We start from the raw sequence: 15,869 nt of genomic DNA on the forward strand, positions 1-15,869 counted from the left end.
TACACTGACACACTGCTCTCCAGTCTAAGGGATGATAAACTTCACAGACAGGAAGAGGATTCAATGCCAAGAATGTCTGCTTCTGAGAGTTCACTATGATTGACCTCTTCTCCACTAACAAAATCAGATGTGTGCTCACGAGTAAACATTCAAAGTCGATATACATTCCTCTCTGCCAGTCCATTTTGGCACCTCAACAGGAGCAAATCATCTACAAAGCAGAGTGGAACTTTTCTATAGCACTGGTGTTGAGGGACAGGACTCATATCTATGTATTAACTATTATAGTAAACTAGAGGCCCGGTGCACAAAATTTGTGCACAGGGGTGGGGGGGTACCCTCAGCTTGGCCTGCATCTTTCCATTCCAGGACCCCTCGGGGGATGTCCGACGGCTGGTTTAGGCCCAATAACTGCAGGATCAGGCCTAAACTGGCCGTTGGACATCCCTCTCGCAATCCAGGACCACTGGCTCCTAACCGCTCACCTGCCTGCCTGCCTGATCGCCACTAACCACTCTGCCTCCCTGCCTGGTCGCCCTTAACTGCCCTCCCCTGCCGAACTGGTCACCCCTAACTGCCTCTGCCTTGGCGCCCACCACTGTGGCTTTGTCTGGAAGGACGTCCAGAAGGATGTCTGGTCTAATTAGCATATTACCCTTTTATTCGTATAGATACCTATGAAATAGACTTGTTCTGTTTCTTGGGGAATGATTTGAGCTCTGGTAAATCTGCTGACATGGCTTGAATAGTTATTCTCTATTGGATAAACAAGAGAGTATAATGTTTAAGAGCCTAAGTTTGAATCCTGGTTCAGGTGCTACTATTGGTGTAATCTTGGGGAAGTCATTTAACCTGTTTCTCTCTCTAAAATGGAGGTTTTAAGAGTATGTATTTCCTACCTTGTTGGTATTAAGTGTATAATACTGTGATCCCATTCTAAGATAATTCCATGGCACCAGAGGAAATGGAGTCTGAGGAGGCTGAATACCTAAGTCTTCATTCATTCTTTCACCGAATATTTATTGAGTATCTACAATGTGCCAGGTAGTGATAAAATGATAATTATGAAAGATGTAACTCTAAGTCATCGTGGCATTTACAATCTCATAGTTTGTATGCCACTCTAGACGTGACAACCTCCCCTCCTTATCACTCAGCACCCTGAGCATGGTGTTTCTCAAGGTTATTTGAACATAAGAATCACCTGGTACTCTTGTGAAAAGACATTTAAAAGAAAAACCCACCTCATTCTACTGAGTATCATGGGGGAATAATGACTTCATTATTTCATTGTCAAAATAGGAAGCAGAGCAACCCCTGTTGCAATCTTATTGTGTGTTTCAAGCAAACTAGCATATGGGAAAGTGCTCTGGAAACCATGGAGTGACTTTCCAGTGTGTGGCATCCAGGCTCTCTCTGGAGGGCCAGAGCAGCCAGTCAGGGCCACTCAGAGCCTGTGGTCTGTCCTAGTGTCCTCCCACCCCACACCCATCACTCGACTCTCTAGAGACAAGACTCAGAAGCCACTCCAAGCCTCTGTTTTAACTCCATGAGCTAATAGGTCTCAGACTGGAACCAGCCTCAAGTCCACCACCAAGGTGGACACCTGCGTTGTACTCTGGGAGCGCCTAGTACAAGGTTTCAGAGGGCCAGTCAATGGCCAAACTGTTTTTGTAGGGAATAGCTCTGCCTCCCCTTGGTCCCTGCTGAAATGGGAGGTGAACCCAAAATGAGAATGGTGAACTCTAGTGTCTTGGTAAGTTCTCATCACTCAGTCCTGCCCACCTCTCCAACTTCACCTCCCACTCCTCCTCCTCCATATATCCTCTAGCCCTGACTACCTCTCCCTTTCCTTTTAGTAACAAAACCCTCCAATTTTTAACTGGTCAAAAAGCCATCCATAATAACAACTACATTTCCCATTCCCCTTCCTATTATGAGCAATGAATGGCATGTAGGTAAAAATGTCATATGGCCACATCCAGGGGCAGTCCACAATAAACAACTGACATGTGTTGTAGCCCCTTTCTATCCTGTCCCTTCTTACATCCTGCTGTGTGGTATACAGATGTAATGCCTAAAGCTCTAGAACGTACGATTTTGGATATTGAGGATGAAGCTACATATTGATAGCACTAAAATAGAGGAGGAGCCTGGAGCCCTGAGCACTGTGTGGAGCCAAGCCTCATGTCTAGTCTTGAACTATCAAACTTCTGGGCTTTTACATAAGAGAGGAATAAATTTCTATCTAGTTTAAGCCACTGTTATTTTTAATTTCTGTTACCCTCTTCCAAAATTAGTCCTAACTGATCTAGTGCTTAGGAGCATGCATTGTGGAATTAGACTGCATAGGTTCAATCACAGATTAGCTCATAGCTCTCAGGAATTCACTTCACTTCTCTGACTCAACTGAAAAATGAAGGCAATGAAGACAGCATAAACCTTCTAGGATTAGGAATGAGCTAATACACGTGAAGCTTAAAACATGTAAAGTCTGGCACTTAGTAAACATCCAGAATAAAAGTGTGTCCAAAGAAGTATTATTAGAGGTTATTCTCTCAACTCAGAGGTAGACATTTTTTAGCGCTGCAGCAAAAGCAATAGTGCTAATAGTAGTATCTTTAAAAATGTTATGGAACACTTTGCATGAATCTTTTCAACAACTCTATGAGTTATGGATTATTATTTGCATCCCAAAGAGAAGAAAATGGAATTTAAGAAAAAGAGGTTAAGTAATGTGCCAAAGATCACATAGCTAATAAGAGGCTGTGATAAGAGTCACACCCAGATCTTTTAGCTCCAAATTCCTTACATTTTTCTGAAAACCTTTATTTGCTCTTCAATGCAAGTTATTGTATTGCCGTGTTCTATTTTTCTATCATGTCCTATACCCATACATTTTTTGCAAAGGGATTCCCAGGCTGCATTTTTTTTTAAAGGATTAAAAAGGGTGCCCAAATTCCCCATATAATACATTTTGTTTACTGGTTCCTGATGGCTCAGATGTAGATAGGCCCTGTATTTGATCACATAAAATATTAGCCCTAGCCCTGGCTGTTTTTTCTCAATGGTTAGAGTGTTGGTCTTCGGACCAAAGGGTCACGGGTTTGATTCCAGTCAAGGGCACATATCTTGGTTGCAGGTTTGATCCCAGGTAGCAGGCAACCAATCGATGTCTCTCACGTTGATGTTTCTCTCTCTCCCTCCTTCCTCCCTTCTACTCTCTCTAAAAATCAATGGATGGAAGGAATATCCTCAGGTGAAGATTATGTGTGTGTGTGTGTGTGTGTGTGTGTGTGTGTGTGTGTGTGTGTGTGTGTGTATTCTAGAATATACTTTGAAAAAGGGATTGGATCAGAGCTCAGCTCAGGAATGGAGTGAAAGGAAAGCTTTGATCCATCATGATTACAATCTGGATAATGAGGCTTGATTTTGAGTGATGTTCCAGGCTCTCCCAAGAAGAACCCAGAGTAGAGCATCCAGGTGGCTGTGAGGCCTCATGACAGCACACATGTTTTGAATAGATCCTTCTTTTAACAGAAGCAGTTGGGAACCAGGGCTGGGAAGCTGCTATGATGTGACCATTTCCCACCTTCCCCGAGGGCAGGTCTGTGGCTCTTATTCATCTGGGGGGATGTATGTTAAATACCAGCAAGAATTTGCTCTCTCTAATGATGGTGAAAGGCAAACACAACTGTGACTGTAGAATATTGTTAACTGTGCAAATTTGAAAAAATTATAGGAAAAATATCTTTCACAAATAAAGGATATGAATTGAGCATCACCATGGTAGAAAACAGCAAATAAGAAAAAGTGTCATGCTATATGGTTATGAACAGTGAAAACAGCCCTGAGTGCAAATCCCAAGTTACTAGTTCAGTGATTTGGGTCCATTTCTGAAACTACTATGTTCTTCCTCCCCAACTTTTTTAAAAAAGAGACCACATCCAAGCTGGTGTGGCTCAGTGTTTGAGCGTCAACCCATAAACCAACAACAGGTCACTGATTTGATTCTGGGTTATGGGCTCAATCTCCAGTAGGAGGTACACAAGGGGCAGGCAATTGATGTTTTTCCCATTGATGTTCCTATCTCTCTATCCCTCTCCCTTCCTCTCTCTCTCTCTTTCTCTCTCTCCCTCTCTCTCTAAAAGAAAAGGTCTACCTGTGTTTGTGACTTGAGGCTGAAAGAAAGTAAGGTCCAATAATATGGGAGGTATTCAATATACAGGGGTGGGGAAAAGTAGGTTTACATAATACAAATAAACAATACAATCTATATATATATAAAGAGGCAATATGCTAATTGGTCCTAAAGGTGTCCCAGTCACCACTGGTCAATAGGCAGGGGATGGGGAGGGGACTTCCGCCCCCAGTACAGGTGTGCGCAGGCCTGCCCAGCGCTAACCTCACGCTGCCTGCATGCGTCCCCGCCCAGCACTGAGGTGAAGCTGCTTGCCTGCATCCCTGGCCAGGGCCATGACACTTCCTGCCTATGTCCCTGACCTGGGACATGGCGCTGCCTGCATGCATCCCCATCCAGCACTGAGGTGAAGCTGCTGGGGGTCCGGGCTTGACGGGTGTGCAGCCGGCAGGGTCTGGGTCTTGCCCAGTGGGGGTAGGGCCAGCCGGGTCGGGGTCTCAAGTAATTTTGAGGCCTGCACAGGTGTGTGGGGACTTGACTCTGGGTCCTGTGGCACACCCCAGAGTCTGACAGGATGGAGGAGGGAGCCTGATACCTGCACCCAGGGCCCACACAGCAGGGTGGTGGGAGTCTCATACCTCACAGAATTCTTTAATGTGCACAGATTTCGTGCACTGGGCCACTAGTAATTAATAAATAATAATACAAGAATAAACTGTTCCATGTACTCACAACTGTAAACCTACTTTTGCCCACCCCTGTATAGTCATTTTATTCTTTTCTCAGGAGTATTTCCCTCTTCTCCTCCTCTATGACTCCGTGGTTCAACACTTCCTGGAATTCAAGGGCACTGGAAACTTTCCAAAGAGCTTAAATGGCTTAATTTCTAGCTCCCAAGCTTTTCCCAGCAGTACTTTCTTAGAGAGGTGAGTGGTCAAGATGGATCGGAAATCAAACAGATGCCCTGGCTGGTTTGGCTCAGTGGATAGAGCATCCACCTGTGGACTGAAGGATCTTGGGTTTGATTCTGATCGAGGGCACATGCCTGGGTTTCAGACTCGATCCTCAGTAGGGGGTGTGCAGGAGGCAGCCGATTGATGATTCTCTCTCATCGTTGATGTTTCTATCTTTCTCTCACCCTCTCCCTTCCTCTCTGAAATCAATAAAAATATATTTTAAAAAAAAAGAAATCAGGCAGATGAATTGGGCTTTGCTTGCTGGCCCAGCAGCTCCCTCTCACATTCCATTTTCTCCACTGTTCTCAATGGGACACAAATAGGATTGTCAAAAAACAGGTGCTGCACGCAGAGTGCACTCAGTGTGGGATATGACTATTGCTTGTGAGTCTTACTGTCTGTGGAGATGAGCACTTGACATCTCTATTGAGTGGGCTCCAGTGCGAGTCAATGGAATGTGCAGGCAGCTAGAAGCTCAGGCATGGGCCAGGCTAGTACCTCCCTGCATGGCCTGGGACCCCCGGTGCCCTCATGTACACAATGGAAGGATGAGATTAGGTGAAAACTGAAGACCTCTAAGCTCAAAGTTCCTCTGCGCCTGCAATGTAGAGAATTTCTGTAAGAGGAACATGGTTTCTCTGTCCTCTGGTAGTTTCTGTGGACTATACACCTGAGTCTTTTTTCTTGTATACCCCAGTGACCAGACGTTTCATAACTTCATATGTGACCATCCCAATAAATCCAGCACCCATCCAGCACCATGCCTCGTTATTAGAATATTATTGACAGTATTCCCTATGCTGTACTTTACGTCCTCATGACTATTCTGAAAGAAACAATTTGTACTTCTTAATCCCTTCCCCTTTTTCCCCAGACCCCCAAGTCCCCCACCCATCTGGCAAACAACACGAAGTTCTCTGTCTCTGAGTTTGTTTCTATTCTGCTTGTTCATTTTGTCTGTAGATTCAATTGCTAACAGATATATATTTATTATACACCTGAATCGTATTTACACTTTCTCTTGAAGAAAAATATTTTAAAGCCTATATATCATTTCTTTCCTAAGTGAGAGGTTCTGTGTAGAGACAGTTTTGGGCAGAGGGGCAGGGGAGAGTTAATGAGGAAGGATGTAGGAAAAAATGACAATATCACCTTAGAAGCAGTCACCCAAATATGTTGAGTTGACTTGAATAGGAGGGCTGCCTGCTTCTTCAAATGAAAATGTCAGAGGTGATAAGTGAGAAAAAGTTATGTATATTCCTTTTGCCCCCAAGCCTTTTATAGCCTGCCACATCTTTAGAAAGTCTTATTGTGTCCTCTAAACCCAAAGTTTAAAGAAAAAATATAAATTGGAAAGAACTTATATCCTAATGCAGTTTGTTCTTTTCTTCACCTGCTTTCCCCCCCCCCCCCTTCAAAATAAGAGAATTCCCTTTTCAACTCGTAGGCTCTGAAGTGAGTCCCACAAGAATTTCCACCGGCAAAGGTAGCTGCCCCCAAGTGGACACAACCAATGAGAAGCAGTTGAAAAGAGTTGCTTGAGATGATTTTCTGCCTATAAAGGTAAAGGGCAAAAGAGCTATGTTACTTATCCTGGTTCTCTCCCATTTTTTCTCCAAAGACGGAAGAGGGAGGGAGAGATCCAAAGGGGAGAGGAGTTGGCTCTCAGTAGCTTTCCATTCAGCTGGAAAAGGAATTGCTTTGCTTGCTACAACTTGGGTTTGCCCTTTTTTGCCCAGTTTGGGGAGGAACGGCCCTACTGCAGTCCACGAGTGCCCCCTATTGTCCATTTTAGGAAACTCACAGAGCTGCATGCACAGCCAAATTGAAGTCATCTTGACACCCTCTCAATTTTTCAGACAAGGAAATCTCAGAAATTCAAAATAGTGATCCTACCTTTTGTGCAATAGGAGCAGTTTATAGTCAAGTTACATTATTATGTCATAGAATTATTATTATTTCATACAGAATGTTAGAGTCTTTAGAAAAAATTTAACCAATTGCCTTTTTTTTTTTTTAAACCTAAGTGTAGGTATTGGTTCTGAGAGATATTAGCATTTATGTGAAACCAACATGAGGTACTAAATGCTGAGTTAAACAAGCATTAAGTAAATGTTAAATAATCATGCTTTTTCTTGCTGGCCTTCTCAGAGCCTTTAATATGGGTTAGGTGTCCCCCAAGGGGAAATGCAATTTCTCAGTAGTACTTGACAACAGAACCACTTTTTTACACAAACTTCTTGCAGAGCCAGTATTCCAGAGAACACACTGGGGAAGAGCTAACAGAATCAGGGAGTCCCAGGGAGGTGCCAGTGACTAGATGGCCGGAGAGCCACTGTGAGGACCCATCCGGAGGCTCCCATGCTCCCAGAGCTACTCCTTCACCAGAATGCCTCCCTTTATAGTTGATCCTTCGCATTTCTGTCTCTATAAAGTGTGTTTCCTTTGGAGTGGGGAATGGCATTGCCTTCAGCCAAGGAAATTGGGAAAGTGAGGTAAATCTCTATCAAGCATGTTCCAGCTCTTTGGGGAGAAAAATTTGCTCCTGATATTTTCAATTTAATTCCTCTCTGAATCTTCTGAAGAACTTTATTGTTTTCTAAAAAGCCTTAATTCAACAAATACTTGTTATGCACACAGCTTTGTGCTAGTTGAATGACACATAGAAGGGCAAGATTGGGTAAGAGCAAAGGCTTAGAGGTCAAGTTCTGGGTCTGCCTCATCTGGCTGGGTATATTTGTGTTTTGTTTTTGTCTTAATCTTTATTGTTAAAAGTATTACAGATGTCTCCCTTTTCTTCCTATTGCCCCCATCCACGCAGTTCCTGCCCCACCCCAGGCCTTCACCACTCTACTGTCTATGTCCATAGGTAAGATCTTTGGTTAATCTCTTCTTGTCCCCCTCCCCTTCCCTCTGAGATTTGTTAGTCTGTTCCATGCTTCCATGCTTCCATGCTTCTGGTGTAAGTTTTCTCCCTTGGGCCGCAACCAGCACGGCTAGAGAGTGGACGAGTCCTGAGTAGGGGCGGCTGGGGATTGAGAAAAGGAAAAAAAGAGACAGACACGAAGACTGTTAGTAAAGCTGGGGCCAGGTGGGATACCGCCCTCTGATAGAGAGACAGTGACCCAGAGCTAGTGCAGCACATTTATTATGTATAGCACGATACCAGGAAGTTTTACTAGAGTTTAAGACAAAGGAAATTATGTGAAATCATGGTTAACGATCAAGCTGCAATTCTTCATTCTTGTGGCTTCTTTGTAATTGTCACTCCTGGCTGAGCCCAGATAATTGCATCCATTCTTGGCACCTGACTGAGTTAAAGGTCAGGCTCGCTCCTGAGTTAAAGGTCAGGCTGACAACATACCTGCCTCTGGCAAGGTATGTTTCCAGGACATGGCTCTGCTGAAGCCACTGGACTCAGCTGACAATCAGCTCATGCGCCTTCCCAGGCACTCTCTACATTCTGGTTCTATTTTATTAACCAGTTTATTTTGCTCATTAGATTTCTTGTTCATTTATTTTGATTTTTAGATTCAATTTGTTGATAGATATGTATTTGTTGCCACTTTGTTGTTTTTAATTATTTCTTCTTCTTCTTCTTCTTCTTCTTCTTCTTCTTCTTCTTCTTCTTCTTCTTCTTCTCCTTCTTCTTCTCCTCCTCCTCCTCCTCCTCCTCCTCCTCCTCCTCCTCCTCCTCCTCCTTCTCCTTCTCCTTCTCCTTCTCCTTCTCCTTCTCCTTCTCCTTCTCCTTCTCCTTCTCCTTCTCCTTCTCCTTCTCCTTCTCCTTCTCCTTCTCCTTCTCCTTCTTCTTCTTCTTCTTCTTCTTCTTCTTCTTCTTCTTCTTCTTCTTCCCCCCATTCAACATTTCATGTAATACTGGTTTGGTGGTAATGAACTCCTTTAGATTTTTCTTATTTGTGAAGCTCTTTGTCTAACCCTCAATTCTAAATGAGTGCTTCCACCCTCTCTTTAAAAAATAAATAAGTAAATTAAGTAAGGGAGGGAGAGGTGTCTGACACCAGGAATTTTGTGAGCAGATGTGTCAAGGATACAATTCACATGGTCTATTTGGGTGGCAGTAAGTAGACCAGCCTGTCTAGAGAAAGGTCTGATGCTAAAGCTTAGCTCTACAAACATGGTAAACAGAAATGCTGAGCTGGTCATGTAACATCAAATAAGCTGTTCCCATAAATGTCCTCATATACACTGGGCCATGTGCCTGGATTTGAACTTCAGAAAATGTGGATACCAGTAAGTCTCTACTACCATCTTCTCTGCCATGAAGCTACTCAAAGGCATTTTCCCAGTGTCCCTGCCCATGGAGACCATCCTCTGTGTTCCATCTGTGGCTGCTGTTCAGAGCCTATCACTCACTCTATGTGCCCTTTAGAAAGTCCTTACAGATCGTTTCCATCCTGCACAGATGGCATTGCAGTGCCAAGCATCTGAGATTCTCACACACATGGATAAAAAGTCGTTGAAAATGAAAAATGAAGAATCAACCTACCAGAAACAGCATGTATACCTTGTACCTTCTCTATAATCAGCACTGTGCTAGCTCTGGGAGGAATATCAAAGAGGCATTTATTGAAACCACAAATAAAGATGGAATGTTTTGCAAAATTAGTTTGCCAAACTTCATAACTTGACATAAGGAGATTTTATTCATCCGTTCTTTTTTATTGGGTATCTATCACAAAGCAGACATTTCAATATCCTTTAGAACTTGTGAGGTTACAAGTGACAGAGACCTAACTCAAACTTATGTAAGCAAAAGAGGGGGTGATTATGAGAGATAATGTCCCCAGCCAGTGTGGCTCAGTAGTTGAGCATCAAACTCTGAGCAAGGAGATCATGGTCCCCGTCCTGGTCAGGGCACATGCCCAGGTCGCAGAATCAATCCCCAGTAGGAGCTGTGCAGAGGGCAGCCAATCAAGTGATTCTCTCTCATCATTGATGTTTCTATCTCTCTCTCCCTCTCCCTTTCTCTCTGAAATAAATAAAAAAAAAATTTTTTTTAAAGAGAGATAATGTGATATCCTTGAAACCCAAAGGCAGGAATGTGCCTGGGCATGGGAACACCTGAAGCCAGGAATTCGAGGACCACCCAGGATTCTCTGATTCTTCTTGTCTCAGTGCCTCTAGTCACACTCTTCATTAGTTTCATCCTTCATTCTAGCTAGTGATCAGATTTCTCCAAGGGATGAAAAACATGGGTTCAATAGCTCCCAAATTTACCAGTATATCTATCTAGTTTTGGCCTCTAGAAAGAGACTATCTTAACATTCTCTCTGGTTCCAAGTCAAAAATCCCAGTAAAGGACTCATTGAAAGTCAACTCCAGCTATCATGAAACATGAAGGTGGGGCCACAGGAGAGGAAGCTTCAGGAAGTAGGAGGGTGAGGTACTGGGCAAGCAAAACAAGAGATGCTTGTTACATCTTCCCTTATATATATTTTTTCATGCAAATCCAATTCAGCCATCAGCCAATAATTTCATTCATTTAATAAGCATCTATTTACTTATTGACTGCTATGTATCAGGTACTGTGCTAGATATTAGGGATGAAAAGATGACTCACATGATGCTTCTTATAGTGTTAAGAACTCGGAGATACAAAAATGATCAAATACACTTAATTGGTTTAAAACTCTAGGAACTTACCCTATAACTAAAGAAATATACAGATGCAACAAGTAGCAAGTGTTGTGTTATGGATGATGAAAGTTAAAGAAGGTAGAAGGTAGTGGGGGTCAGTGAGACCTGGAACATTCAGGGAAGCATCTTGGAGAGGGTGATATTTCTGCAGGGTCTTGGAAGGGTGAGGATGTTCTTGTTTATGACTGCATGTGTTTAAAGTGCAGGGTTTTCATAACATCGTGCTAAGGGAGGCCCCCTGCTCAAGGCTCTGCATCTGGAGGCCTTCTGGAATGTAGCCGTTGGCCAGTGGCCCTGTCCTTTCTCGGAGACAGGACTACCACCCACAGCTCCTCTGATAGTCTTGTTTTTTTATTGCCATGGGCTGTTGGATCAAAGCCTCTGAGTTTGATGCAAGTTCAGAATTATTTCCTTCAAGGATTAACTCATCTTTCTGGGCTCCAGGAGCTACACAAGCAACATCTGGTACAGCCTGCAGAGGGATTCTTCACCCAAGGAGTTTCAAATTTCAGCATGTGAGCCATCCTGCTGAATAACATCATCGATGGGAAACCGCATGCAGAGACCTTATCTTGTAACAAGAGCTCTGTGTAACTCTCGTGGTCATGTTTTGCACATGACTATAATAAATGGTGCAAATTATAGTAGATTCTTTAGCACTTTGTGTCTTGCCAGAGGGATTGAATGTCACACTGATGGGGTTGAATCCCCTTGTGGGTTTCCTCTGGGGCCATTCCATAGCCCATCTGTTAAAATACCCTCCCTGTGCACAGACCAGCCTGTAAGCTCATATTTTAATGCAGTCACAGGGAATCTCTTGGTCAATTCCCTTTGTCAGACCCCATCTCTCACCTGTCTGCCCACGCCTCCTAGAAAATACTTGGTTGATGCTGGGGTCTAACCCCAGCAGGTCCAGGGGTTCCCAAAGGTGTGGACGGAGTTGGCAAAGAAGGAATGACACAGAGACAGCATTCAGTTGATCAGCAGCCTAGCCAGGATCTCTAGCCAAGTTCTGGTCAGGATCTCCAGCAAAGTTCTGGTTAGGATCTCCAGCCAGGTTCTGTGTCCATATTCTCTTGCTAGGTTCTCCAGCCAGGTTCTCCAGCCAGGTTCTGTAGCCATGTTCCCTCGCTAGGTTCTCCAGCCAGGTTCAGTCACCAGGTTCTAGTCAGGTTCTCTTGCCATGTTCTATTCAGGTTCTGTAGCCAGGTTCTGTCTCTAGGATCTTCAGCCAGGTTCTCTCGCTAGGTTCTGTCTCTAGGTTCTGTGGCCAGTTTCTGTCCAGGATCTTTTGCCATGTTCTCTCCAGCAAAGTTCTTCTGTCTCTAGGTTCTGTGTAGGTTCTGTGTCTAGGTTCTGTCTTCTAAGTTCTGTCTCCTGTTGTCTTGTTACATCTGTATTTATACCAGTTGATTCCAATCCTATCAATCTCTATTCCAAAGGTTAGGGCGTTTCTTATCTCCATTCCAGGGAGTAAAGATTATGTAGCTTAAGCATGATTGTTCGTAGTTAAAGTGATTAATTACCCGCCTGGCACTTAGTTAAGGGATTTTATTCCCTCCCTAACTTCAGGGGAAAATCCCTACCTGGGGAAACCACCTTTCTCGGAGAGGTGACCTTGGTTAAAACACACAGCGCTAAGGGGAGCAAACATATTAAGAACAGTATGCTATATACGCCAGGTCCCTTGAAACATATGCTGTGCAGATGTTTCTTTCCTGCAGCGACTGTGTCAAGCAGCAAGGATGGACCGGCTTCCGGCAGGTTGAGACCATTTGTTTGCCTTTTGGTAAATCCTGACTTTATTTCTTTCTGCTGTGTTTTTGATATCTCTGGTTCTGCCTTCTGCATCCCATGGGTTACTCCCACTCCTGGAGTTCTCTTCAAGGTCAAGATTTCACCTTCTTCTTAAAGGTAAAACACTACAGTAGCTAATAATTGAGTATTGTGTGTCAGGGATATATTATTTATAGGGGCCTCATTATCATCTCCCAAGACTCACCAGTGAGGACAATGAGATTCAGAGCTTGATCAAATCACCCAAGTACAAGATATGAACCAACGTCTGTCTCACTCCTATGACCGTGTTCTTTTTAAGGGGTAAATATAGGGACCCAATGAAATGGTCGTGGGAGTCCCAGATGAGAATCCCCCTGCTTCCACATGGAGGAGGGAGAAGGAAAGGAAAACCCACAGAGTAAAGGCTCTGAATTCAAAGAAGAATTTTGAGACATGGTGAACTGTCTGAAGCTGGAATAGGTTGGAGAATTTTTAGACCATTGGCCCGAAGAAGGCTGTTGGCAAATGTTTTCAAGAAATTCTGCAGTAGAGTAATGAGTCTGAAAGAGCTCAGGTAGTGGGTAGACCAATGCAGATTGCAAAGAAAATGAAAGAGCCACGAGATAGAAGATGGAATAAAGTAATAAAGGGGGGGGGCTGTTCTATATATACTGAACTTGAGACACAAGGTGGGCCCCAGGAATAGTTTGAACAAGCCCTCCAGGTGACTCTGATGCACACTGATATTTGTGAACCAGTGCCATCGCACAGAGCTTCTCAGCTTTGGCTGCACATAAGAATCATCTAGAACTATACCTCTGCCCCATTTCCTGAAATTGGTTTAATTGCTCCAGGGAGTGGCGTTTTACAAGCTCTCTGTGTGATTGAAATGGGCAGCCATGACTGAAACCACTGCTGCAGTCAAACAGGAGGTGTAAAGGGTAATAATAGACACAATGCTGAGCTCTGGTTGTGTCAGGCATTGTGTTAAGGTTAAACTTTTCAAGCTTCCATGGGCATAAAAATAACCAGTCATCTCAAGTACTTCATGGGCATTGCTCCAATGAATGCTCAGGACCGTTCTATGAGGCAGGTACCATGTACTGAGAGGTTGCAGGTTTGATTCCCTGTCAGGGCATGTGCTCAGGTTGTGGGCTCGATCCCCAGTAGGGGGCATGCAGGAGGCAGCCAATCAATGTTTCTCTCTCATCGATGCTTTTTTTTTTCTCTCTCCCTTCCTCTCTCTCTAAAATCAACAAAAACATATTTTAAAATAAATAAATAAAAATAAAAAAGGAGTAATGTATGTTAAAAAGAATTTATTTTTAAGGAACCAGATCTGTGAAAGGCCTCCTAAGCTACATTAAGGAATCTAAAATTTATCCCAAAGTCATGGGTAGCCACTGAAGGATTTTAAGTGAGAGAGTGATGTATCAGCTATGTATATGGAGTGTGTACAATGTATTGGAAAGGACCAGGACTGAAATCAAGGAAAGAGTTGTGAGCTACTGCACTAGTCCACGCACATTATGAAGACCTAAGGTAGTGAGGGTGGGAATGGAGAGGAGGGAGAGGAATCAAGACCCCACCTAGGGCTGAACACACAATTCCATTTGCTTCAGACAAACTCAGTTTATTCCGGGTACACGTATGAATAGTGTCCCTTTCATTCCCCCAAATGCCCTGGTTTAGATGATCATTACTGTTTACCTTGTACATAGGAAATAAAGTTTACAAAACATGCGATGGGAGTGGAGAGTCTAGGTTATGACTCCCAAGTTTCTACCCTGGGTGACACAGTGGATGGTATTCCCGAAGCTAAGCAGTCCAGGAAGAGGAGCGGTGAGAGGAAGGTTTTTCTTTAAAAACATTTAAGTTTAAAACTCAGTCATACACTGAATGTTCGAGAGCATCTCCAGGAAGGCCTGTGGGGATGGTGCCTCCACATTCTGGAAGGTGTTCTGGACTCTGCCGAACAGGATGAAGTATTTCTTCTCCAGCCAGATGAACTCGAAGTGGTTCTCATCCAACAGGATGAAGACTCCAGGGTAGCGCCTGGGGTAGCCGAAGGGAGCTAAGGGACCAATGTAAATGCCATAGAAACACATCTTGCAGGTTTGGGGGTAGATCTGGTCTCTTGAGCGCATGCCCACAGGCAGAACAAACGGGACAGGCTGCTCCTCCGAAGCTGCAGCCTCGGACTCCCCCACGCTGGGCTGGGCAGGGCTCTGCCAGCCATGGCCCTCGCTTTCCTCAATCACGTTTTCTTGCTGCTGCTGCTGCTCCCGGATCACCTGCTCGTCAATCTCCTGGACCACCCGGGAGAGCTCGTTGAAGTTGCGGAAGATCTCGCCATCTGGCAGCTGGATGCGGCGCATGAGGTGGATCTCTAACGTCCCCATGGAGTCTCCCGTGATCTTCGTAACCCTGGCATACTTCCCATGGAAGCTGAGCATGGCAATCATAGGGCCGAAGCCATCGTATTTGCCGTGGAAGAGGCCTGGCCTGATGAGGTCGTCCAGGTGGCTTGGTGGGAGATAGAGGCGGCGGTAGGTCAGCCAGTCAGACAGCAGTCTGTCCTCCAGCACCAGCCCCAATTCTTTCCTAAGCCGCGTTGTTAAATCCTTTTGGTGGTCTCTCTTGATCCACTGGATGCTGAACCTGTTCTCCTGAATCTGCAGGTGGTGGCTGTTGGAAAAGTAGTAGATGTCCTCCATGCACTCCACCGTGGCTGGTTTCCTCTCCGTCAGGCGAATTCTAAACGAGGGCTCGAATTGTATTGGGTCATCCACATGGGTGTTAAGGGAAGGCTTGTACCTCCAACCAGTAATGTATAAACCGTCCACCACTACATTCACTATTGTTCTATAGCCCTCAGTATCTAGCTGCCACAAACCCAAAATGTTTCTGTATGGGAACAGCTTCACATAGACTTCTCGATAAGACATACCCATCATCTCCAGGTTCTGCAAGTTTTCACAAACACCAAACTCCTCATGGCAGCGACGTCTCCAGATGCGGTCGGTGTGCAGGATGTGGTGGAATTTGGTGCAGACCTGGGCCAGGCTGGATAGGTCGGTGCCGGGGAGCGAGGCGAAGATCTCCACCAGTATCTCCACCGGCAGGTCCTGCAGGAAGCAGTGCGGGGGCGGCATGGGGCTTGCAATTCCTCCACTCCCTGCACAGCACGGCACTGCTGTGTCAGCCTCGAGGTGCTTTTCTGCCAGGACCAGCTTGCCTTCGGCCACTGCCCTCTCAGCTGGGCCCTGGCACTCCTGACGACACCGACATCCCCGCGAAGAGCCCACACTACAGAGGCAAGCGCACTCCTCCAT

General features: G+C 44.7%; 1 protein-coding gene across 1 annotated transcript; it reads right to left on the reverse strand.

Moving 5' to 3' along the window:
* Positions 1-675: 675 nt before the first annotated feature.
* LOC132225953 (F-box only protein 31-like) lies at positions 676-15,869 on the reverse strand. Its single transcript, XM_059680877.1, has 4 exons — positions 15,654-15,869; positions 14,961-15,500; positions 14,502-14,843; positions 676-756 (listed from the first exon to the last, which is right to left on the reverse strand). Exons 1-4 carry the CDS (start codon positions 15,867-15,869, stop codon positions 676-678), a joined length of 1,179 nt encoding a protein of 392 aa, XP_059536860.1.

Source organism: Myotis daubentonii, chromosome 2 (genome assembly GCF_963259705.1).
Source record: "Myotis daubentonii chromosome 2, mMyoDau2.1, whole genome shotgun sequence".
NCBI lineage: Eukaryota > Metazoa > Chordata > Mammalia > Chiroptera > Vespertilionidae > Myotis > Myotis daubentonii.

Bases quoted from the DNA above. Each gene is read 5' to 3' on its own strand.
- LOC132225953 (XM_059680877.1), bottom strand. From the start codon at position 15,869: ATGGAGGAGTGCGCTTGCCTCTGTAGTGTGGGCTCTTCGCGGGGATGT. The intron at 14,844-14,960 runs GTTACGAAGATC...CGGGTGGTCCAG, and splicing joins TCCATGGGAAGTATGCCAGG to GAGATTGACGAGCAGGTGAT. The intron at 757-14,501 runs GTCCAGAACACC...TTTATCCAATAG, and splicing joins ACTTCATCCTGTTCGGCAGA to AGAATAACTATTCAAGCCAT.